At 45.9% G+C, this 22,342-nt stretch overlaps 3 protein-coding genes across 5 annotated transcripts; 1 reads left to right on the plus strand and 2 right to left on the minus strand.

Moving 5' to 3' along the window:
• Window positions 1-272: 272 nt before the first annotated feature.
• On the minus strand, window positions 273-9,607 carry usf3 (upstream transcription factor family member 3). The gene is given in 8 exon segments (XM_029457967.1): window positions 273-2,534; window positions 3,173-7,015; window positions 7,017-8,152; window positions 8,323-8,419; window positions 8,543-8,625; window positions 8,719-8,750; window positions 8,853-8,977; window positions 9,496-9,607. Coding segments are annotated over 7 exon segments (7,026 nt in total). The 5' UTR covers window positions 8,897-8,977; window positions 9,496-9,607; the 3' UTR covers window positions 273-743.
• A 236-nt stretch (window positions 9,608-9,843) lies between these two features.
• On the minus strand, window positions 9,844-13,760 carry naa50 (N-alpha-acetyltransferase 50, NatE catalytic subunit). Of its 2 annotated transcripts, none has more exons than XM_029458316.1 (5): window positions 13,560-13,760; window positions 12,119-12,252; window positions 11,643-11,762; window positions 11,482-11,548; window positions 9,844-11,290 (listed from the first exon to the last, which is right to left on the minus strand). In XM_029458316.1, exons 1-5 carry the CDS (start codon window positions 13,565-13,567, stop codon window positions 11,113-11,115), a joined length of 507 nt encoding a protein of 168 aa, XP_029314176.1. In that variant the 5' UTR covers window positions 13,568-13,760; the 3' UTR covers window positions 9,844-11,112. The 2 variants fall into 2 exon arrangements, with proteins under 2 accessions (XP_029314176.1, XP_029314175.1); XM_029458315.1 differs by having other exon boundaries at window positions 12,119-12,255; window positions 13,560-13,757.
• A 1,123-nt stretch (window positions 13,761-14,883) lies between these two features.
• On the plus strand, window positions 14,884-22,049 carry atp6v1ab (ATPase H+ transporting V1 subunit Ab). Of its 2 annotated transcripts, none has more exons than XM_029457559.1 (15): window positions 14,884-15,034; window positions 17,267-17,370; window positions 17,464-17,592; window positions 17,741-17,955; window positions 18,042-18,179; window positions 18,414-18,565; window positions 18,645-18,807; window positions 18,882-18,990; window positions 19,075-19,197; window positions 19,375-19,489; window positions 19,569-19,632; window positions 19,720-19,923; window positions 20,054-20,148; window positions 20,283-20,454; window positions 21,348-22,049. In XM_029457559.1, exons 2-15 carry the CDS (start codon window positions 17,289-17,291, stop codon window positions 21,438-21,440), a joined length of 1,854 nt encoding a protein of 617 aa, XP_029313419.1. In that variant the 5' UTR covers window positions 14,884-15,034; window positions 17,267-17,288; the 3' UTR covers window positions 21,441-22,049. The 2 variants fall into 2 exon arrangements, with proteins under 2 accessions (XP_029313419.1, XP_029313418.1); XM_029457558.1 differs by having other exon boundaries at window positions 14,893-15,038.
• The last annotated feature ends 293 nt before the right edge of the window (window positions 22,050-22,342 follow it).

Below are 22,342 nucleotides of genomic sequence, written 5' to 3' on the forward strand. Positions count from 1 at the left end.
GTGTGTGGTGACTACATTCTTCACACTATGATTAAAATGCTCTTTTCTCTCTATGCTTTGCTGTGTTACAGTAAAAACAACTCATTTGCTGTGTAATTTTCCTCCTACAGATGTGGCAACTTACATTTAAAATCCACTCTTGTTGGAATGAAGTCACCACCACGAACTTTCATTGTTTCTTCCCTTGAGCTACAAAAAAAAAGGTTTGTGACTGAACTAAAGCGCCATCTAGTGGAGGAATAAGACAATTCAGTTGGCATCAAATACAAATGTCTCCTTATAAACTTTATTAATCAATTTCGTATTTACAAATACATACATAATCTAACAATTCTGATATGAAACATTGTTATTTACAAAATAGCTCTTGAGAAAAACAGATTCTGTACAATTCAACCTGATATAAATTAGTAAATTACATTGGTAGGTAACTGCAGGTTTCTTAATGAACCAGGAAACATTGAATTCCAGTTCTAAAACCTAAATTTGAGGAGCTTTAAAGGCCCACATGTCAGATTTTTTAAATATTACAAATTATAACTGACATCATATATGCCAAACGGAAGTAATTTGAGATTAAAAGTGTGAACCTGTAAACACTCAAGACAGACATGGTGTCATTTCACCGGATGCTTCAGCACCACTTTCTGAACTCGTTGAACATTTAAAAAAAGAACATCTCAAATTGAAAATGAAACTTCACTTCAGAACTCCAGTTCATCAAAGTGCAGCAGAGCCTCTCCTCACACGGCGGAGCTGCCGTCATGGCCCAGAATGTGGCTGATGTTGTGGGCAGGGCGATTGGGCTGCTTGCCAGAGTCGGCAGCCGAGGTGTTGGAGAGAGACAGCAGGGGAGACATTGGCATGGCCGAACCATCAGAGGGCATGCCCGTGGCGATCTCAGGGAACAGCGAGGTGAGGCTGAAGTTGGATATGTGAGGGGTGATTCCAGATGAGTTGGCAATGGGCATAGGGGGCATATCTGGAAGCAAGGGGAAGCTGGCCTGTCCAAAACCAACAGGGCGAGGCGGTGAGAGGATGGAGCCGAAGCGGTTATTGAGTTGAGGAGCGCTTCCCTTGTCGGCACTCGGGCTGGTAAACATTTGGTTGGGAAAATACTGGAGGGTGACGTCGCTGGGAAGGCTGGGGTGAGCAGCTGGAGAATAGGAAGGGTAGAAGGAGGGTAAAGTGTTCTGGGGCTCCACAGGCAGAAGGGACGGCGTACGGGAGGAGTTGGGCTGGCTGACTGGAGGGATGAATGTGGAGTTGGCATTGATGGGAGGTGGAGGATTCATCCCTCCCTCCGGAATAAAGGGGAAACCAAAGTTTTGTGTTAGGTGTTGGTCAGGAACCAGGTTGTTGTCACTCGGAACCTGAGCACTATCTGCCATAAAGCGAACGATAGTGCTGCGTCGTGCCTCTCCTCCAGACTGTGGTCTGCCCAGCAGCACCCCTCCTCCTGAGGGCAGAGGCAGGTGGCCCTCAGGCTCAAAGGGGTTGCTATGTCTCAGAGTGCCTGATCGAGGCCGGTCACCAGGTCTCAGCTTGCTGGGCTGAGTATCTCGGCCGATGTGGCGAGAGTGCTGGCTGACAGCAGTGGGTGGTCTGGCGGGGACAGAGGAGCGGCCTGGCTCAGAGCTGCTGTGTGGGGTTGGAGGGTGGGGGAGACCTGTGCGCACACCTCCATGCATATTACTGCTGACCTGAGAAATATGGCCCTTGTTGCCCTCTCCAAGCCGCATAGCTGGGGCCTTTTGTGTCAGGGGCACACTGGGGCTGGAGGCCTTGGCCTGAATGTCTACTGAAGAGCTTCCAGGCACACAGCTGTACTCCATGCTGACCGGGGGACAGCACTGCACGGCTCGCTGGTGGTTGCTCTGCTCAGGCAGGTGCGGGGAAAGGAGGCTTTGCATGAAACTCTGATGACAAACCTCCTGCTCCCGGGGGAGCCCAACCTGTACTCCCTGTGAGCCCGGATGAACTGCACTGTAGCGGTTCCTGCCATCTGCTGGAGGGCCAACACCCATCCTGAATCCGCCCTGCTGCTGCCCCTGAGGGCCCCTCTGGGAAGACGGCAATGACTTAGGGGCCATGTCACTCCCACGAGATACCTGAGCCTCAAATCCTCCGAGCTGATGGGCTCCTCCCATAGCCTTGAACGGCGGACACTCTGAGACCCTCTGAACATCAGCGGATCCTGGATGGTCAGTGGGCAGGCGATTTTGTGGATTGTGTGCAATGTTGGCCTTCCCTCGTGATGTGTCCAGGTAACCGCGGAGGTCAGGCTGCTCCAGTGTGGCGCCACGGCCAGGCTGAAGGTGGAGACCCATGCGCTGTTGCTGTTCGCCACTGGTAGAGCTTTTACCGATGAGCGCCTCCGCAGAGTAGCTGGAAACACGATGGCGTTCCTGCCGTGACGGCGCGCAGGCCAGGTCAGATGACCGGGACACGGGGTTGATCGGAGGAGGGATGAGCTGCTGCTCCAGAGTCCTCGTGCTCATCATCCTCTGCATAGCGTTATGGTCTTGAACAGGCTGAGGGAGAGGAAAAGTACAAATGTTATTCTCAAACTAAAGTCTTATTAATTATTCAACATCAATTATCTACAAAAGAAATTGCAGACAATTCCCATACATGTATAGTCAAACATAAATTATAAATATATATATATAAATTATAAATATAAATATATAAATAAATATATATATATATAAATAAATAAATTATACATATATATATATTAATATATCAATATATATATATATATTAATATATCAATATATATATATATATATATATATATATTAATATATCAATTTATATATTAATATATAAATTATATATATATATAAAATATATAAAAATATATATAAATTATAAATATATATATTAATATATATATGATTAAATATCTAAAGTAATTAGCCCTCATGGAGCACCTTATTAGCTCAGTGGTTACCGCAATCCCCCCCCCCATTAATTGAGACCATTGTGTTGATTAATTAGTTCCACGATTACTTGTTTATCAAATGTATCAACAAATACAATTCAATTTAGACACTGAAAATACCAGTTAAATAAAATATGCAAGGTTAAATTAAGTACCACATGTGCCGCTGTACGTCCCAGTCTTATTAGATCACACTGTCATTATCAACCATGTGACACCAACCTTGAGATGCTCCTGCTGGGCCAGGTGGCCGCTGTGGTGGGCCCTGGATCCTGCTGCCTGGGCTTCACAACTCTTCTCCTGGTGTCTAAAGTGCTGCTGCTGCTGCTGCTGCTGGATCTGCTGCTGTAGGTGCTGCTGGTGTCTGGAGTGGGAGCTCTGCTGCTGCTGTAACTGCTGCTGCTGCTGCTGCTGCTGCTGCTGCTGCTGTTGTTGTTGTTGTTGGTGTTGTTGGTGCTGCGCCTGTGGCTGCTGTTGATGTGTTTGCTGTTGGTGTTGTTGAGGATGAGACTGTTGGTGTTGTGATGGCTGTTGATGCTGTTGTGATTGTTGGTGCGACTGTTGTTGATGCTGCTGTGACTGCTGCTGCTGCTGCTGCGTGTGCTGCTGATGCTGTGTCTGTTGTTGTTGTTGTTGTTGTTGTTGTTGATGTGAGTGCTGCTGAACGCCAGACTTCTCCAGGTGGTGCTGCTTCTGTTGCAGGCTAGCAGGTGAACCAGTTTGAGTGCCTCTGACAAGCCCTCGCTTCTTCTGCACATGCTGCTGCTGCTGCTGCTGCTCCTGCTGCTGCTGCTGGAGCACCCTCTGGTGTAGTGAGTGGCGCTGTGCGGGGTCAGGCTGTGTCAGGTGGTGTTGCAAATGATACAAATGGTGTCTCTGTTGCTCTTGCTGCTGCTGCTTCATGTAAAGGTTTCCTCCCAGGTGCTGGCCAGGCTGGGTTACAGCGTGCTGTGGATGGCCCTGAGGCAGATGAAGCACTCCTGGCTGATTCTGCTCAAGGGGTCCTTGAGGAGGGCAGTGGCCTTCGATGGGCCGAACTACCGGGCTCATGAAAGAGTTTGTGGAGAAGAGGGGGCCTCCACTTTCTGAATTAATCCTTGTCATGACAGCTGAGGACGTTGGGGGAAGCTGTCCCACCATCATCTGGCTGTGGTCTGGCACTTTCAGGTCCATATGGCCAACAGTGGTAGCTGATGGAGGGCAATGCTTGGGCCGTTTTACAGTGTTTAGCATCGCCTCCTCCTGGGCCTGCCGTTTGGAGATGATCTTCACTTGTCGCTCACCTACACCGACTCCAGCCTGAGCCCTCATTAACGCAGTCTTTAAGGGGGTGTACTCATTCAGCTGGGCTGCACCTGAACAGGGTGAGAGGGCGTTGTTTGTGGGTTGGGATATGTGGGCAGAGGTCCCTCCAGGTGAGGGAACTGAGCCCTGTTGGCCAGCAAGACTGGGGGAGCCGGGGTAAGGTTGCTGACTGGAGCTGGGCCGGATCAGGTTGTTGACGCTGAGGCTAGCCACGGAGCCGCTCTGAGATGAGCTCTGAGACTGGACCTGGGGAAGAGGCTGAGACTGGGCGTATGAGATGTTCTGTGGATGTCTGCTCCCATTGGGCCCCTCCCCAGCCTGTCCTCTGACAGATACCTGGACAGCGGGTTTAACCGTAATTGCATCCATGGGTTTAGTCACTTTTGCCTGCTGTCCAGTTGAGCCCCTTTCTTTACTGCTAGACACTGCTGGGGGTTTTGCAGGCTCCCATGTAGATGCGGAGGGGTTTGATGGAGCCGTGTTCCCAGCGCAGCTTCCACTTCGCCTACCTGGACTGTCCTGTTCTAGCATGGCCAATGCCAGCATTTCTGCCTGCTCAGAGGTGAATGTAAATGTTCCAAATGAGCCAGATGACGCACTAATAATGTGGCCCTGGGGAAGCATGGACGCCACAGAGAACCCTCTGCCTCCCCCAGCCCCTGAAGACATGGGAGAATCTGTCTGTCTGCTAGATGTCATAGGGTGCTCTATAGTTTGATCGTCAAGGTTCGTGTACACCTGTTGAGATAGGGAAAAGTCCTTTCGAGATGGAATGCCAGAAGTCGCTGCCAGAAAATGATCTTTCTCTGCTACTATCGAGTGTCTCTCTACCTGAGACTCCCTGTCTCTTCTAGGGGGCTGGGGTGGTTTGACTTCAGAGGGGTGGCAGAGAGCTGGGATGGGCATATTCACGTCAGTCTGATGTGTTGGAGCTCGACTAGTAGAGACCCTTTTTCTAAACTCTGAGCTTGTTGTAGGGGCTGTAACAGAGCTGTGGGCTGCAGAAAAGGTTACCGCAGGTGATGAGAGTGCCACAGATGTGGACACCAAGAGTGAGGTGGTGGGCTGAGGCTGAGGTTTAGTACAGGGCAGAGAACCTTGGGTATTAGATACCTGGGGACGACATACTGAAGCTGGTTGGGTAGACTGATTTAAAGATACAGGTGCAGTCGCTGGGGCACTGCTGGTGCAGACTGGAGTCAGACATGCAGTAGAAACAGTGGTGGAAGTGTACACAGTCTCAGTGGCACCTGCAGAGCTGACTGCAGATTTGCTCTGTTTAGAAACAGCAGTGGTGGCAGCCAACTTATTTTGTATTGTGCTAGTTGCTGAACTGGTGGTCGGTTGTTTAACCTCTGAAACTAAGAGTTTGGTTACAGTTGAGTTGTTGACAGAAACTACAGCTGGTTTACTCTCAATGGTAACAGCTGCACTAACTGTTGGCTTGACCAATGTGGCAGTTGTAACTGCAGTTGCCATACCACTAGTGTTAGTATGACTAAATACAACGTCAGTCTGACTTGCTCCGACAGAGGTTTTGCTCTGTGGACTAAATACAGTTGACTCAGAACTAGATACAATCATTATCTGAGTGTTTTGTGTCGAGGTGATATTCCCAACAGCTTCACTACAATCTGTAGTTGTGACAGCTGTGGTACAAGTGGGGGGAATGTCTGTGACTTTTGCAGTCTGCAAAATTTGAGATACTGAAACTTGAACTGTCTGACTTTCTCCTGCAGCAACTACTGTCTTGGCTGAAACAGCAACAGCAGGCGGTGCCTGACTGGGTTCTTTTTTCTTCGCTGGTTTAGTCCTTTTAGCTGTTGCCCTCTTTGTATTTGTGCGAAGCCTCTTAGCTGGCGTCTTAGAGGCATTAACCACCAGCCCTGATTTGACTGGGGTCAAACAAGGTACCTGTAGCTGACGGACAGGTAGAGCGAGAGCAGTTCCAGGGACGGACGCTGGAGCCGGAGGCTGCTTCTGCTGGACTACTGATGATGAAGCAGCTGGAGGCTGACCATTGTTGTGGCTAGAAATGGTCAGTGGAAGGCCCTGAGAGATGCTCTGATTAAGACTGCTGAGTGCACCTAAACTGTTGAGGGCCACATTAGTAGTTGGTTCCTCAGTGGTGGTGGGCTGGACCAGCTGGAGTGTACTCTGGCCAGCCTGGGAGCTGGATTTGTCAGAAGTCTTCATGGGCTGCAAGGCAAACACCTGGCCGTTCACAGTGATAGTCTGTGGGGTTGGAGGAACCGGTGGAGAAGAGGAGGCCTGAGTGACCTGAAGGGGATGATTCATTTGGGGCTGAATAGGCCGTGGGAGAATGTGTACCAGCTGCTTTCCCCCGACACTCTGCAAGGAAGTGGCAGACGTTGGACTGCTGGTTGTGGGTATTTGAGTGGACACAACAGGTAGTGCAGTGGGCACAGCAGCAGGAACCATGCCAACCTGAGGATTCTGAGAGGCAGGTGCAACCTGATTGGGTGCCTGGATGATAACAATATGCTGACACGGTGTCTGATTGGTTATTTCCTCCCTTACGACTGACTGGGTCGGGCAAGAACTGGCCTGCTGCAGGATGACCACACTTGGGTTGTTAGCGTTTTGTGGTGCTGTTACACCTGAGGCTGTCCCTCCAGTAGGGTTGACCTGCAGCACCTGCATGGTCTGAAGGAGGGGCAGCACAGTGGCTTGTGGATGGGGGACCAGGGCTGGCTGAGGTATAAGGGCTGTCGAATGATGGGGAACCAATGACGCTGGCTTGAAGTACAGCAGGCTGGGGCTGCGACGGCACAACGGCAGGGTGGGTCACCACACATGGCTGGGGTACTATGGCTGACGTGGAGAGGACAGCACACTGTGGTTGGGGGGCTAGAACAGGCTGAGGTTGTGCCTGATTCAGGATTGCTTGTCGTAGCTGGGGTGGTCTCTGAAAGGGCTGCGCTTGAATGTGGGCTGTAATGGGTGCTTGCTGTACAGGCACGTGGGGTTGCATCTGTATTTGAATGGGCTGAACAGAAGTTTTGTTGCCGATTGGACACACAGTCACTTGCTGGACAGCCTGGGTGGTGTTGATGACCTCTTGGGTGGGGAGACCCTGGCAGACTGGCTGCACCGTGTTCCCTGCCATCTGCAGCGTTGTCCAGGTAGTCTGTGTGCTGCCTGCCGCCCCAGCCCTAAGAAGGGCTTGGCTGTTGGGGATAGCAGTGTAACTTACAGGCCTCATGGCAGTGTCCTGTGTGACCCAAGAGCACACCTCTGAGGCTGCTGCTCTGGATGTGGTTACAGCCTGGGTAAGCATGGTGAGATTGGACACGGGCTGAGCAGGAATTGCAGTGGGGAGCTGTGGGACTGAAGTGGCTGCTATGGTGAAGGTCGTGGATGGGGCGGCAGGCTGCGGTTGTAGGGGCAGGGCTGTGGTGGCTGCAGGGATCTGGAGCGTGATGTAAGACACAGAGGGTGGCAGATTGGGGACTGCAACCGGTGTCTTGACCACACACTGCTCTATCATTCTCAGGCCTGGTGTAGACTGGATGGGTGTGGCGGTCGACCCAGGGAGCAGTGCAGGGGTGGAAGAAGAGGTATTAACTTGTAGCAGGGCTCCATTAACCCTCAACCTAGCACTGACCTCAGAAGGTGGCTGAAGAATTATTGTATCAGAAGGCTGTTTCGCTGGGCTAGTCTCCTTCACATTACCATTGGAATAGACAATGATCCCCTTCGGGAGTTGGTGAGTGGGGGTTACCGTTGCCACCTTGGCGGAACGCTGTTTGCCCTTCCAGTGAATTGTGGGGTCTTCTAGAATGTTAATATCGTGGGCTTTGAGGAGCTCGATGTAGTGAGCGCTTTCCCTCCGTAGCTCCTCCATCTGACGCCGCAGCCGACGGATCTCCTCCGCTGCACAGAGACCAAGCACACATGTATTTCAATAAAGTGTACTTAGTCATACGTTACTGATTCCAAGTGCACATCACACTTTTATAACATCAAGTATTGCTCAACTATGAGAAAATCAAGTTGTGCACTACTGCAAAAAGTGTGTGAAGTGTTCAATTGTTCAAATTTACCTTGGACCTTCTCCCCTCCTTCCAGAAGTAATGTATCATTTTGTTTCTTCAGTTCACTGATGTAGCGAAAAGCCTGGTCCAAGATCATGTTCTTACTCTGTAGATAAGGGGATAAAGGTTTGATACAAAAACATAAATGATCAACGGGCCTGTATAGACACTAATCTGACCCTAACATATAACTGATGAGGCAAAACACTAATGCCAGTTTGACTCTTACCTGTTTAAGTGCCTGGGAACAGGGCAGAAGATTACCAATGCGGTTAATCCCAGCATTAATCTTCTCTTTTCTGTGTCTCTCAACTATATAGAGAAGAGACTAAATGTTAATGTCCTGTTATATTTATACATGCATGTGTACTAAGTAGCAAGGTTTGAACAGAAAGATTATTTCACCTGCATTGTGAGATTCTTTGTTTTTCTTCTTTCTGCAAAGAAAAATTATTCACATTTTATTATAAATATGTACATATTTACCCAAGTGCCTCTACTTATAATATAGTGAAAACAACAATAAAGAGCATCCTTACTTGGGTTTCCGACCAGGTGTCTGAGTTTCAGTCATCTCTGGCATCCTGTCCTAACAGTTGCCTGTATGATAAGGTACCAGTCAACACATTCAACAACTGGACCTTAAATCCCTTCCGTGGCCGTCCTGCAATGAACACATAAAACACCCAGACAGAGTATGATTTTAACACAAGTATGATAACCCCAGACATCTGTATATCATCCTTCAGAAGCATTAATCCAGCAGTAATGTTGTCATATAATTTGGTACAGCATAATCAAGTGAAAATACCTAGTTAAACTACACTGAACTACTTCTACTAGATGCTAACAAGCTTGTGTTGATTAACCTAGCTTTATAGCTAACTTAAACTTATGTACCTGCCTATTACAGCATAATTACAGCATGTTTAACGATTTGCATACACAGTTGTGAGTCCCGGTTTACGTTGTTGACATCAAGCGATGTTGAGATTACTACCCCGTCACTTAACCAGCAAGAAACTAGCAACCTGAGCAATTACAGTTAGCTTTCTGTTAGCTAGCTGGCTAATAGCTAGCTTACTTTTACCGTTACCGACATAATTATTAAGCAAATTAATGGCGCATTTCTTCGTGTCCCTGCTATTATAAGGCTGCTAATGGGTGATAGTTTCCACTGACCTCTAGCCTCTGCATTTTGGAGACTGTCTTTCGCAGAAAGTACTTTGAGACTGGAGGCTAACTGTTGGCTAGCAAAGCATTAAACTCAACTCATTTCTCAAAACAATCTAGATACCTAACATTGTGCGGAAAGGGGCGGGCTCTGAGGGAGCTGACAGCCAATGGAATTCAGATGTGGGAGGTTTCAGCCAATCGCGACGTGTAAAAAGGTAACCAGGGACGGATAAACAACGAATGCACATCGACATGTATGCTGTACATTTTTCGAGGCAGTAAATGTTTTAGTTTTTTATTTTGTGCAATTCTGTGCATTTAGCTAATAATTCATGTGAATGAAACATAAGACAATTTACTGCAAATAGTAATTCCTTTATTTAGACGTTTAAAAAGTCTTACAATATAGAGCTCCAGAAAAGATAAAATTCTTCAAAGAAAGGAAAACATGCTTATACTACAGTGGAGAGGACACAACTCTCCTTGCATGCAGAGGGTACAGAGCTTCCTCTGGGTAAAACACTGTTCAAGAGACCTTAAAACTTCCAAACTATCCGCCAAGCTTCAAAACCTACTGGTGAAACAGAAGCAGGTAGTTTGAGAAGACCAATTCTGAAAGGTGGTTACATAAGTTGCCAAAGGTGTTTAAGGTAGGATGTCTCATAACACTTCCATGTGTTTAGAGATGCACATCCTCACACACCTTCATTATACTACTGTAAATATTGCCCTAATCCAATTGCCAATCAGTTAGTTGAATGTCCTTCATAAGAAGATGTGAAGTTCCCAGAAACACATTCAATACAATATTTTGTAATGTTTTTATTTTGTAATGTTTTCACTCGTAGTATTAAACCCAGGAGAACCTCTGAACCATTTGCCATTTCAATGTAAAAAATAACAGTTGAAGGGGAATTAAATTAACAGGCTGGAAAATAAAGTTACTCAGAAATTATGAGTGGTGACGTCTTTCCACCACCTCAAAACCGTTTAGCCTTCTCTATGCCCGAACTGAGGGGATACATTTCTGCTTTTCCCCTCTGGACATGACATAATCAACAAGCTGGTCAGACTCATTTCCCATAAATCCCAGGGTTCGGGTGGTGAGGGAATAGAGTTGTGCCTGTTCCACGCAACATCTCAAAGCATCACTCCAAGCTGACCAGCTGGGTCTTGTGTGTCAGTGATGGTCTTTCAACAATTTTACAGCTTCAAACCACCTGTTGTCTCTTGCTCAACAGTGTAGATATGTCCCCAATAGCTTTGTAACCGCATAAAAACAACTCAAACACAAACAGTATGATTTGCAAACAACACACCCTTCCCCTTCACCAAGTCTAAAACTGTCTGAAGTTGGCAACTTTGTCAATCGGAGCACACTTTTGGATACTGAGCTTTTTGTCGTTTTCAATTTTCTGTATGAAGAAAGGGGAGCAATAAAATATTCAAAAATCAAAGGGGACCCCTTTGCAAAATAAATGCAGCATTTTTTGTACTTTAAATTTGTTTTCTCTTTTTAGCGTCCTTTGAAGAAAGTGTTGAATGTGTCGACCCTGGGGCATTTGTCACAGTTCTGTTTCTGTGGAGGCGGGCACATTTGTGCTCTTTCCAAACGCTGTGCCCCTACTCTGCCTTCTGAAGCTCTCCGGTGGGCGGTGCACATGGGCTGCGCAGACTCTTCTGCAACACATGGGCATCTGCGGGCTCTATCCTCTTGTAGTAATTCTTTTTTGTTTCGATGATCTCAAAGCCAAACTTCTGGTAAAAGTGAATGGCTGACTCATTGCTGATCTGCACATGACTGTAGAGAGGGAAAGAAAACATTTAGTGGTAGAGCAGTTAACGCTGAAAGAATCAGTCAAATCGAATCAGTTTTCTGTAAAAAGCATCCAAGTGAACTGCGCTGAAAATATGTGTTAACTTTTTTTTTGTAGAATCAACTAAAGCTACAATGACATATTTTCATACACCTTCGGCAATTAAGACACTCACAGGTAAATGTTGTCAAAAGTGCCATCCTTCTCACAGATGTTTAGCACATGATTCAGCATCTTTGTACCTGGAGAAAAAGACAAAAGGCAAAGTTAGAAAATACTAAACACAAGATCACTAAGGTGCACTGCAGCAACTTTTAAAGATCCGGATCTTCTTACCAATTCCAAGTCTACGGTAGGGTGCTAGACAGCCGAGCGTCATGATGTACAGTCTCTTCTGGTTCTGAGAGTGGTCCACTCTGCAGCACACAGCACCCACTGCAATGTCATTGAAGTATGCTGCAAGACAAAGATGAGGGAACGGTGAAACATCACCAACAGACAGGGAACCCTTTCTTCCTTCTAACCTAAAAGGAGCAATGATTGCTAGACTGCTGGCGGGGAAATGTAAAGGTATACATGACAACGTAATTTGATTAGGTCCATAATTGGCTGCGTCTGAGGAGAACTTTTACTGCCTTTTGTATGGAAACCCAGCAGTTATGGAAGAATGCTTTTCATCGATGTGGTTGTAAAACCCCTGACTAATTCACTGAGCAAGGACTAAATCCAACAAGTGATTTCCCAATGTAATATCTCACTGTCATCAGAAAGGCACATTTTTAAGAGTAGGTTACATCAGGGAGGTTTCTTACCTAGCTTTGCAAGCTCTCCAACTTCCAGTACATCTTTGTAAAACTTGTCGTTGTAGCTGACAGGGAAGATGACCTGGTTCAGGCGTTTCAGCTGCTTAATGTTGTGGGGCGTAACATCCCCCAGCTCAATCCGGCTACTGGAACAAGAGGAAAACGGTCAAAATGCTGACAACGGGTACAGGGTTATATTCAGGATCATTTGACTCGGATGCATTTGGTAAGTACGAAATCAAGTTTAAAATCGGTTGAGTACTTGAAATCTTTTTCTCAAACCAACCACTTGAATGTAGTTGGTATTAACTACGAAAATGTAATGGGTTACTTAAACAATAAACAGAAAAATTGCGAATTTAGGTCAATCAAACTGTTGAACATTATCAAGCTGCAGGTGAATGACGGAGAACAAAGTAGTAAGTAAAATCAGATGACAGCCAATCCAGATGTGGGGGAAGCTGTGTCAATTACATACAAATGTCACAGTACAATGAGAGGTCACGTACTATTTTCCTGACACAATCCACCTAAAATACTCTCCCAACAAAACACAAACACCTAAAGCTAATTATTTGTTTGATATTCTTGCCTTTTATTTACAAAGAAATGGCACCTGCTGAAATCAAGAGTCAAGATAACCTGGGAATACGTGTTATAGTGTGTTAGTAAACTCTGCAGCTCGAATGTGTGATTGAGGTGGTATTAATAGGAGACTACACATCTAAAAACAGCTGTTGGTCACGTGTGTTTTTCATGAAGATATACATCCGTCCAAAACTTTAAACAGCAACGTCTCTGAAACCCTCCCTGTGCATTGTAACACAGGTCAGCGTTAATTGCACTCATGTTATCTGAGAATAAAGACAGTTGCCAAAAAAAAAAAACGTGTTACATCGTCGAGCACCCCATGCTAGTGTGCCAACGTACTTTAAGTAGTCAAGTTACACCGAGCAAGCGGCTGCAGACTTTGAAGTTGAGTCGTTGTTGAAACGTTATCACGGTACCGGACACAGAGTTGACCAACATAAGCTCACTGTGCCGGTAACTTGTCCGGTAACTTTGTTAACAGACTCGGCTACCTCCCTGGAGCTGGAGTTCAATTGAGCTGACTTTCACGCAAACAAGTACATCTGAGATCCAAGTCTGTTTAGCTTAGCTAAAGTGGGTTTACTGACTCAGCTCCCCAGTAGCAGCTAGCTAGTTAGCTTCGCTTGTTACCCATCTAAGCAAACCGACAAGCGGATTAAGTTAACAAACATATCCGTGACATAACTGTTTCGGTAACGGGGCTGTCATTTGGAATGTTTTTCCTACACATTAAGAAAAGTAGCTTTGCAAGCTAGCTAGCCTCGCCGTATTCTCCCCGCCTCCCCTTGTAGAAAAAAACAGACGTGAAAACTTTACTCGTGCTAAGCTACTTATTCGTGACTCAAAATATTACACTCACCCTTTCATTGTAAACAGATAATATTCCTTATGTTCGATGATGCTGAACTTTAGAGTTGTTTTGGGTAAAAAGGAGAAATTTGGACAGAGTAAGGGTCGGGGATGAATCCCGTTTTACCCTCCACATGTAGCTAGTTGCGGTGGTTGCAGTTAGCTTAGCCGCCGCACTCCTTCCACGACTTTGTGGAGACTGTCAACCCTGACCCCCGCATGCGCAGAAGCACGGCTGCGTGGTGGCAGGACATTTTAGTTTCCCTGAGTTTAGTCTCTCAGGATACCTACTGTGCACGTCAAGCAAGAGTGTAGCTGTTTAGTTACATTATAGCATATTAAAAAGCCATATATGAAACTTTTGATAATCCCGTGTTTAAGTTCTACGCTATTTTTATGTTGTCAAATATGAAATATGAATATGAAATATGAGGCGGGATTTGTGGGGAAGGAAGCAAAGCCTGTGAGGACACCTCAGGGCAATAAATAACCCATTATTTGAGTGTTAAAAATACTTTCATTTTTGGAGCTTTTTGTGTAGTTAAAAAAAAGAAAAGGTAAATGCTTTTTAATACAATGTCACAAATACAAAATTAAATACATAAGCATTGCTTTACATACATTACAAGACCACTTCAGAGACGTATCAATACAAACAATAATTTTATATAGAACATTTGTTTTATTTAACATTGACCTTTTATGTCGTAAGAGAGGGAATATGATGAAGTAAATAATGTATCGCAGCAATTTGTGATAGCGCCTCCATTTTGGCTCAAACGTTGCTGTAAAGATATTCAGCAAGTAAGAGATAGGCTCCTCGTCTGAGAGTAAATTCTGTATGTAATATTAAGTCTTAAAAATATATATAAATTATAATTTTATGCTTATGGTACAAAAATGAAAAGAGTAACTTTAAGTATATTAAATGCAAAATTATTTTTGCATTTGCTGTGACCTACAACTTCTTAGTCATCACTTAAATGTTGCAGCTGGTAAAGTTGGGGCTAATGTTAACTACTTTATATAAGGCTGGGTAGCTCTATCTATAACACTATATCATAGTGTATTAGTTGATGCATATGTTGTATTAATGAGAGCTTAAATCAAGAGCATATAATAGAAACATCCAGTACCTAAAACTGAATTTAAATACAGTACTTGAGTATATATTTGGATATATATTTAGTTTGACTGATAATCTTATAAATTGAGGGTATTTTGACCTATTGTATAAACAGGGGAAATGTACAATTGTATTGTTGCTCATGCTGTAGACCAATATTCATCTAGAGCAGCCGATCACCTCCGATCATCACTTGTAAAATCTTTGCAGAAGATCCAAAATGGCGGCAGTTGCAGCGGCCCAGCAGTAAAACCAGCAGCCAGTGAATGAAGTCAGCTGATCTCCAGTCTGCTGTCACGCACCGCAGCGCCCATCGTTTCTCTCTCGAGGCAACACAGTAAACCACCACTTCACAACCAGTAGGTAACTATACTATCGTCTCCAACTGTGTTCTTGATATTATAAACTTACACTGGCTTTATTTGTGTGTTTTTATAATTATTAAATTATGTAAAGCGTTGTAGAGCCAGCAATCTTCTGCCAGGGCCGAGAGACCATCGTTTTCATAACACCGAATAACCTACGGAGATAGCCAACGTTGTTCTTTATCAATTCAGTGCGGTTGAATGGAAATGACAAACGTATTTAATGTTATTCTCTCATTGCTGTGTCAGTAAAGCGAGCCTGTGTACAGCTTCGAGGACAGCTGTCACACTGAATATCCTGCATTGAAACCAGTTTCACAGCATATATATCATAAACAGACCACCAGGTCATTGCTCCGCCATTATATCTTTATGTTGGCATGAGTTCTCTGTATAACAATACCATGTATTATCATACCACCAGCCTGCTGCATTCAAGCAGTTTGCAATTAACAGCTGTGTCAGGATGTTCTGCGTGGTCATCTCACTTGCATGTGATATTTCTGAGGCAATACCTACACATGAATGCCTTTTTCTAAATGTTGTTGACCTGTTTTCCTTTTGCTCAAACATCCAATAAGGATAAACTAAAAGTCTGTCTTCCAGAACAACTACAGAAAACGTGTCTGTGTCTGGTTTGCAAGCTATGTTTCACCTTTAATATGACATTTGTTTACCATTCTTTACAATCCAGCACACATGTTTTAAGGTCAGCAGTAATAGTAATGAAGGGTAACATTATATTTAGTGTGCCCCATGCTTATTTGCTGTGGAGGATTGTAGTCTGGGGGGGAGAATTTATCTTCAGTTTGTCTTCACAACAGTCATAATTTGTACTTCCCAGTTTTGCACCATGCTAGTCTTCCACTTCCTTAAAGAGACTCATGAAGTCCAGGGCAGCCAGTCATGTGCCAGGATCATATGATCAAGTGTGGTGTCTGTTGTGCCACGATTATAACAACTGAATGTGACCTTAAGGGAGCAAGCAGCTGTAGAGTAATCTGTGATAGTATGTGACTTCATCATCAGAACAATAGACCTTATCTTCCCACTATATTCTCATTTTGGAGGCTCTTTAAAAAACAGTCAGGCAAGCGTTGATAATGAGTCGTTGAGACGAACCTGTACATGTTAGATGTGTGAAACTAAGAGTCACTGATTGAGAGTTTGGGGAATGTTGTATGTTGATTATTTGCTTTGTTCTTTCTCATAAAAATGATGCTATAAAAAACAGAGTGAAGCCTTTCTAGGTGCCGTTCTTGTAATTCCTGCATTGACCCCTTGGTGGCGCTGCTATATTCCTGCACAGATGGGTTCAGCAGCCTAGCATAAACAGGAAGATAAGTGCATCAGTGGGAAGGACAAGAAAAGGGCATGTGTGTGTGTGTGTGTGTGTGTGTGTGTGTGTGTGTGTGTGTGTGTGTGTGTGTGTGTGTGTGTGTGTGTGTGTGTGTGTGTGTGTGTTGCACACAGTGTAATGCAGATAAAGCTGCTCTTCAATGTGTGCAGAGCATCTGCAGCCAGCTCTCTGTGGGGAGTCACGACTGATGACAGCTTGTGTTTGTTTCTCTCCTGCGTGTAGCCGAAGTGATGAGGAGACGGAAACCTTTGCGTTACATTAAAACATTAGCAAAGATGCATCTCTGGGAGACATTAGTCTGTGCGAGAGGAACATTGTTACAGACACGTACTGTTTGTGCGCATGAGAAGGGAAACGTGAGGATGATGCTGCTCCGTGGGATTCCCCTCTAATGTCAGCCTGACACGTCACACTGACTGTAATGATGCTCCTGCAGAGACGAGATCAGGCAGCCAATGCTGAGAGAGTCGTGAGCAGTGATGCTGGTGGTTTCCATGGCTACAGCACGGTGCCATCTTTTATGATGAGAACATTAATTTGTTATGTTCTGAATCTGTCATGAAAAATCATTTTGTGGTTAAAAAAAATGGTGCAGGAGAAGGACTTTACTTTTACACAGAGAAATGTTTTTACAAGATGTTTTGAGTTGGCATCAGTATTTAAAGATCCTGCGTGACCGTATATAGATTTCATTCTCCTCAGATTAACCAGTTGGCTCAATTAGTAGCACTTTGTGGTCTCTGATGAACTGTAACAGCAGTGATCAAAGCGCTGCTTCCTCTGCAGCCCTCTGGCTACTTCCCTTTAGCTCTCTGTTGCCAGACGTCTCGCTCACATCATTCGTCTCCTCTCTGCTCTCCTTCCAGTCACACTTATAAACCGGTGAAGATGGACATGTCCAACCTGCCCAAGATCAGGGACGAGGAGAGAGAGAGCGAGTTTGGATTCGTTCATGGAGTCTCCGGACCAGGTTGGCACATTCACTGTTCACACACATCATGCTCAGAAGACACACTTGTTCCGCTCTTTGGAGTCTGACTGCTTACCTTGTTTGTTTTTGTAGTGGTGACGGCTACAGCCATGGCAGGAGCGGCGATGTACGAGCTGGTGCGTGTCGGACACTGTGAGCTGGTGGGAGAGATCATCAGGCTGGAGGGTGACATGGCCACCATCCAGGTCTACGAGGAGACGTGTATCCTTTTAAACCCTGCGACCGTCCATTCCCTGCCTCCACAGTGTCCTTTCTTCTTCTTTCTTAGAAGAAAGTAAATGCTGATAAAGTTGATGTGAGAAAGAATCCTACGTTCCCCTGCAAACTCTTTTCCTGAGCTTGAATGCAGCCGGTGTGTCTGTGGGAGATCCTGTGCTGCGGACGGGGAAGCCTCTCTCTGTGGAGTTGGGTCCAGGAATCATGGGGTCCATCTTTGATGGTATCCAGCGACCACTAAAGGACATCAATGACATGACACAAAGCATCTACATCCCCAGAGGTGTGAACATCGGATCCCTCAACCGAGACCTCAAGTGGGAGTTTACTCCCGGCAAGAGCCTGCGGGTGTGTGTCTGCAGACGTCCAACCTTCAACCTGACATGTTTCACCCGTTGTGATTTGTGACAACTTTCCTTTTGTATCCCCGTTAGGTCGGCAGTCACATCACAGGAGGAGACATCTACGGCATGGTGTACGAGAACTCCCTCATCAAGCACAAGATCATGCTGCCTCCCAAAAACAGAGGCACGGTAACCTACGTGGCTCCACCCGGAAACTACGACGTCAACGTGAGTTCACCACGCCTCCAGCTGCAGCTTTTGGCTGCTCGATGTTGCTCTGTGCCGTTGCTCTGTGCCGTTGCTCTGTGCCGTTGCTCTGTGCCGTTGCTCTGTGCGTTGCTCTGTGTCGATGCTCTGTGTCGTTGCTCTGTGTCGATGCTCTGTGTCGTTGCTCTGTGTCGATGCTCTGTGTCGATGCTCTGTGTCGTTGCTCTGTGTTGATTCTCTGTGTCTCTGCCCCAGGACGTGGTGATGGAGCTGGAGTTTGAGGGGGTTAAGGAGAAGTTCACCATGGTGCAGGTGTGGCCTGTCAGACAAGTGCGCCCCGTCACAGAGAAGCTGCCGGCCAATCACCCGCTGCTGACCGGACAGAGAGTGCTGGACGCCCTTTTCCCGTAAGTCTCCTTCTTTTGAACCTTTTACACTCGAGACGTGTTGAAGAGATCCTCACCCTCCTCTCTGCTCTGTGTGAAGGTGTGTGCAGGGAGGAACCACAGCCATCCCAGGAGCCTTCGGCTGCGGAAAGACCGTCATCTCTCAGTCCCTGTCCAAGTACTCCAACAGTGATGTCATCATCTACGTAGGCTGCGGGGAGCGTGGCAACGAGATGTCAGAAGTACTGCGAGACTTCCCCGAGGTGCGTATTCCAACCTGACAACCCTAACCCCTGATTGGTGCTCAGAGTGACTGACAGTGTTGTCTGACCAACAGCTGACCATGGAGGTGGACGGGAAGACGGAGAGCATCATGAAGAGAACAGCTCTGGTGGCCAACACCTCCAACATGCCTGTAGCCGCCAGAGAAGCCTCCATCTATACAGGTGTCTGCCAAAAACACCCCAGAACCTTCCATATGATCAAATGAATCAATCGTAACGGACACTAACTCAGTTTGTTTTTGGCAGGAATCACGCTGTCTGAGTACTTCAGAGACATGGGATACCATGTGAGCATGATGGCCGACTCCACCTCCCGTTGGGCCGAAGCTCTCAGGGAGATTTCTGGCCGTCTGGCGGAGATGCCTGCTGGTAAGTGTGGAGTGTCCCGGAGTGTATTATTGTTATGACTGCTATGTGCATGTTTAATCCTTGAATTCCTCTCTACAGTATTTGGAGCTAGTGCCTCTTTGGTTTGTGTTTCATCTCTGCTACCTCTATTAGAAAGCCTGTGTGTGTACTAAAAGTATTTCCTGTATCTGCCCACAGACAGTGGTTATCCTGCCTACCTGGGCGCCCGTCTCGCCTCCTTCTATGAGCGCGCTGGGAGAGTGAAGTGTCTGGGCAACCCTGAGAGGGAGGGCAGCGTCAGCATCGTAGGAGCGTGAGTATCGCTTTATTCCACTAGAGGGAGACATTCCTCTGCATGGACTGAAACTAAATGAAATGTGTTCCCCTCTCAGTGTGTCGCCTCCTGGTGGTGACTTCTCTGACCCCGTCACTTCAGCCACACTGGGTATTGTGCAGGTAAATAATCAGATTCCAATGAAGCTTTGTTGATTTAAAGTTGCTCAGGTCTTTGCTTCATGATGCTCCTGTTGTTTCCTCTCTCAGGTGTTCTGGGGTCTGGATAAGAAGCTGGCTCAGAGGAAGCACTTTCCCTCTGTGAACTGGCTGATCAGCTACAGCAAATACACCCGTGCTCTCGATGAACATTACGACAAACACTTCCCAGAGTTTGTGCCCCTGCGTACCAAGGCCAAGGAGATCCTGCAGGAGGAGGAGGACCTGGCCGAGATTGTGCAGCTCGTCGGAAAGGTAATTCAGCATAAAGTTGGCGGCAGCGGTTTGATCTTTGGATGAACTTTAATCCTTTTCCTCTTCAACATTTATTCCATATCTGCTTTGCTCCAACACTTTTTTTAAATTGTATTTCTTTTTATAACAGGCATCACTGGCAGAATCAGATAAAATCACCCTGGAAGTGGCCAAACTGATCAAAGACGACTTCCTGCAGCAGAACGGTTACACTCCTTACGACAGGTAACATTGACCAGAGTTCATATAAAGGTCGGACACCCAGCAGAGGGAGGGAAACTCCACTGTTGGGTGTTTTCTGTGCATGTAAATCTCACTGATAACTTCTAGATCTGACTGTGTTGTGTCCATCTGCTCAGGTTCTGTCCCTTCTACAAGACCGTGGGCATCCTCTCCAACATGATCTGTTTCTACGACATGGCACGGCACGCAGTGGAGACCACAGCTCAGAGCGACAACAAGATCACCTGGGCCATGATCAAGGAGCACATGGGAGAAATCCTCTACAGGCTCAGCTCAATGAAATTCAAGGTGTGTGTGTGTGTGTGTGTGTGTGTGTGTGTGTGTGTGTGTGTGTGTGTGTGTGTGTGTGTGTGTGTGTGTGTGTGTGTGTGTGTGTGTGTGTGTGTGTGTGTGTGTGTGTGTGTGTGTGTGTGTGTGTGTGTGTGTGTGTGTGTGTGTGTGTGTGTGTGTGTGTGTGTGTGTGTGTGTGTGTGTGTGTGTGTGTGTGTGTGTGTGTGTGTGTAGGTCACAAGGTACAAAAGAAGAGACGCCGTTTAAATGTTTGCCAAATTGAACTTTTGAGTTTATACAGTATTCTTTGTCTGCGGCAGGAAGTCTGCCTTTACGTCAGATGAAGAGTCTCTTTGTGCTGACTTGGTTCACGTGTTGTTTGCTGCAATACACTGAGTGCATTTAAGAGTTGAGACGATCACAATAAGGAAGTGGAAAGTGTAATTGTTTGTCCTCTACCTGATGCAGACCTGGCCAAGGGGGTAAAACATTCTCACATCAATAAACGCAAACAGCATAAAAAGACTGTGTGAAGAAGCAGAACAAGAACAATACATTTAACTAGAAGGGCACTTAGAGAGCGCAGACCTCCGGCAGGCTGTTTCCACAAGTGAAACATAATGCGTGATCCGCCCCGTGATTTGGATCCGCTCCAAAATGTAATGGCTTCTTCCTCGGCCTGTGCGACACCCGTTCACACAGTCAAGGCCAATACTTTTAACTGACAGACAAACCGAACCAAAAACAAAACCTACTTGTCTGAGGTAACAACAGCTGACATTGTTCCAGGAGGAAGGGGCAGCGTATTTAAAAGCTGTTTTTGGAATGACATCCTCACCACAGATCATGCATGTCAGGCCTCATCCTGTTTTCTGTTCACGTTGTAAGACTGTGTTTCTTTGTTGGTACAGGACCCGGTGAAAGAAGGCGAGGTTAAGATCAAGGCCGAGTACGCTCAGCTAGTGGAGGACATGCAGAACGCCTTCCGCACGTTGGAAGAATAGGCCACCAACTCTCGCATCCTTTCCGACTTTCGTCTCCGACCCCTCCACTGCAGAATCACATTCCACCTCCTCGTATCCCCCGTGCTCCCCTGTGCTCCTTTTGTGAGTGATTGTGTGTGTGTGTGTGTGTGTGCACAATTGTGGATGGACAAGAGAAAGATGTACTGTATTCATTATTTGTTGCCTCATATAGGCGTACTCTGGATCCTCTGCATGGTCGTTGATCGTGTGTGTGTGTGTGTGGATTCAATGTGTGTACGATAGAGGGATCTCTTCCTTTCTCTGTTTACATGATTTCTTTGTGTACTCGTGTTGCTCTTCCCGAAGAGGATTGTTCGGTTGATGTATTGTAATTCATGGACCATCTGTACAGAAGAGTATTGAATATAAATTTAATAAGATCAGCCTATTTATTGCCAGCAATTTTTTGACGTGAAGGCTTTGTCGTTCTTTTCTTTTAGTTGTTCTGGTTGTGTTTCTCGCTGTGCAGTATCGTGTACTTTGCTGTGTGAGTGTGTAAGAGTCGACGCTCTGCTGTCCGATACTTTCATCATGTTACTCCCAAAGAATTAAAATATGGAGAAAAATAAATATTTGTGTGTTTGCCTAGTTGACCTCATAGTTTCTGATGATGCTGCTGAACAGGTCTATCTGCATATCACTCATCCTCCCCAGCACCCAGCCTGAGGAGGCTGTGTTCAGCCATCATGAAATACTTTTAATTACTCATTTTTAAAAATGTATTAATAAAGGTTAGAGCTTAATTTAGTCATTCCAATAAGTAGAAGTTGTATTTTTTTACCTTCATGAAATAAAACGTACCACAGTGTTAGCTTGCCCAGCTGATCGTGCATTATATCAGATCCTTAACTAGTCATGTGAAGACCAATGAGCGTCACCAA

Source organism: Cottoperca gobio, chromosome 20 (assembly GCF_900634415.1).
Source record: "Cottoperca gobio chromosome 20, fCotGob3.1, whole genome shotgun sequence".
NCBI lineage: Eukaryota > Metazoa > Chordata > Actinopteri > Perciformes > Bovichtidae > Cottoperca > Cottoperca gobio.

Bases quoted from the DNA above. Each gene is read 5' to 3' on its own strand.
- naa50 (XM_029458315.1), bottom strand. The intron at 11,763-12,118 runs GTAAGAAACCTC...TTTGTCTTGCAG, and splicing joins TGGAGAGCTTGCAAAGCTAG to CATACTTCAATGACATTGCA. The intron at 11,549-11,642 runs GTAAGAAGATCC...CTTTTTCTCCAG, and splicing joins CTACCGTAGACTTGGAATTG to GTACAAAGATGCTGAATCAT.
- atp6v1ab (XM_029457559.1), top strand. From the start codon at position 17,289: ATGGACATGTCCAACCTGCCCAAGATCAGGGACGAGGAGAGAGAGAGC. The intron at 18,808-18,881 runs GTGCGTATTCCA...TCTGACCAACAG, and splicing joins TACTGCGAGACTTCCCCGAG to CTGACCATGGAGGTGGACGG. The intron at 19,924-20,053 runs GTAATTCAGCAT...TTTTTATAACAG, and splicing joins TTGTGCAGCTCGTCGGAAAG to GCATCACTGGCAGAATCAGA.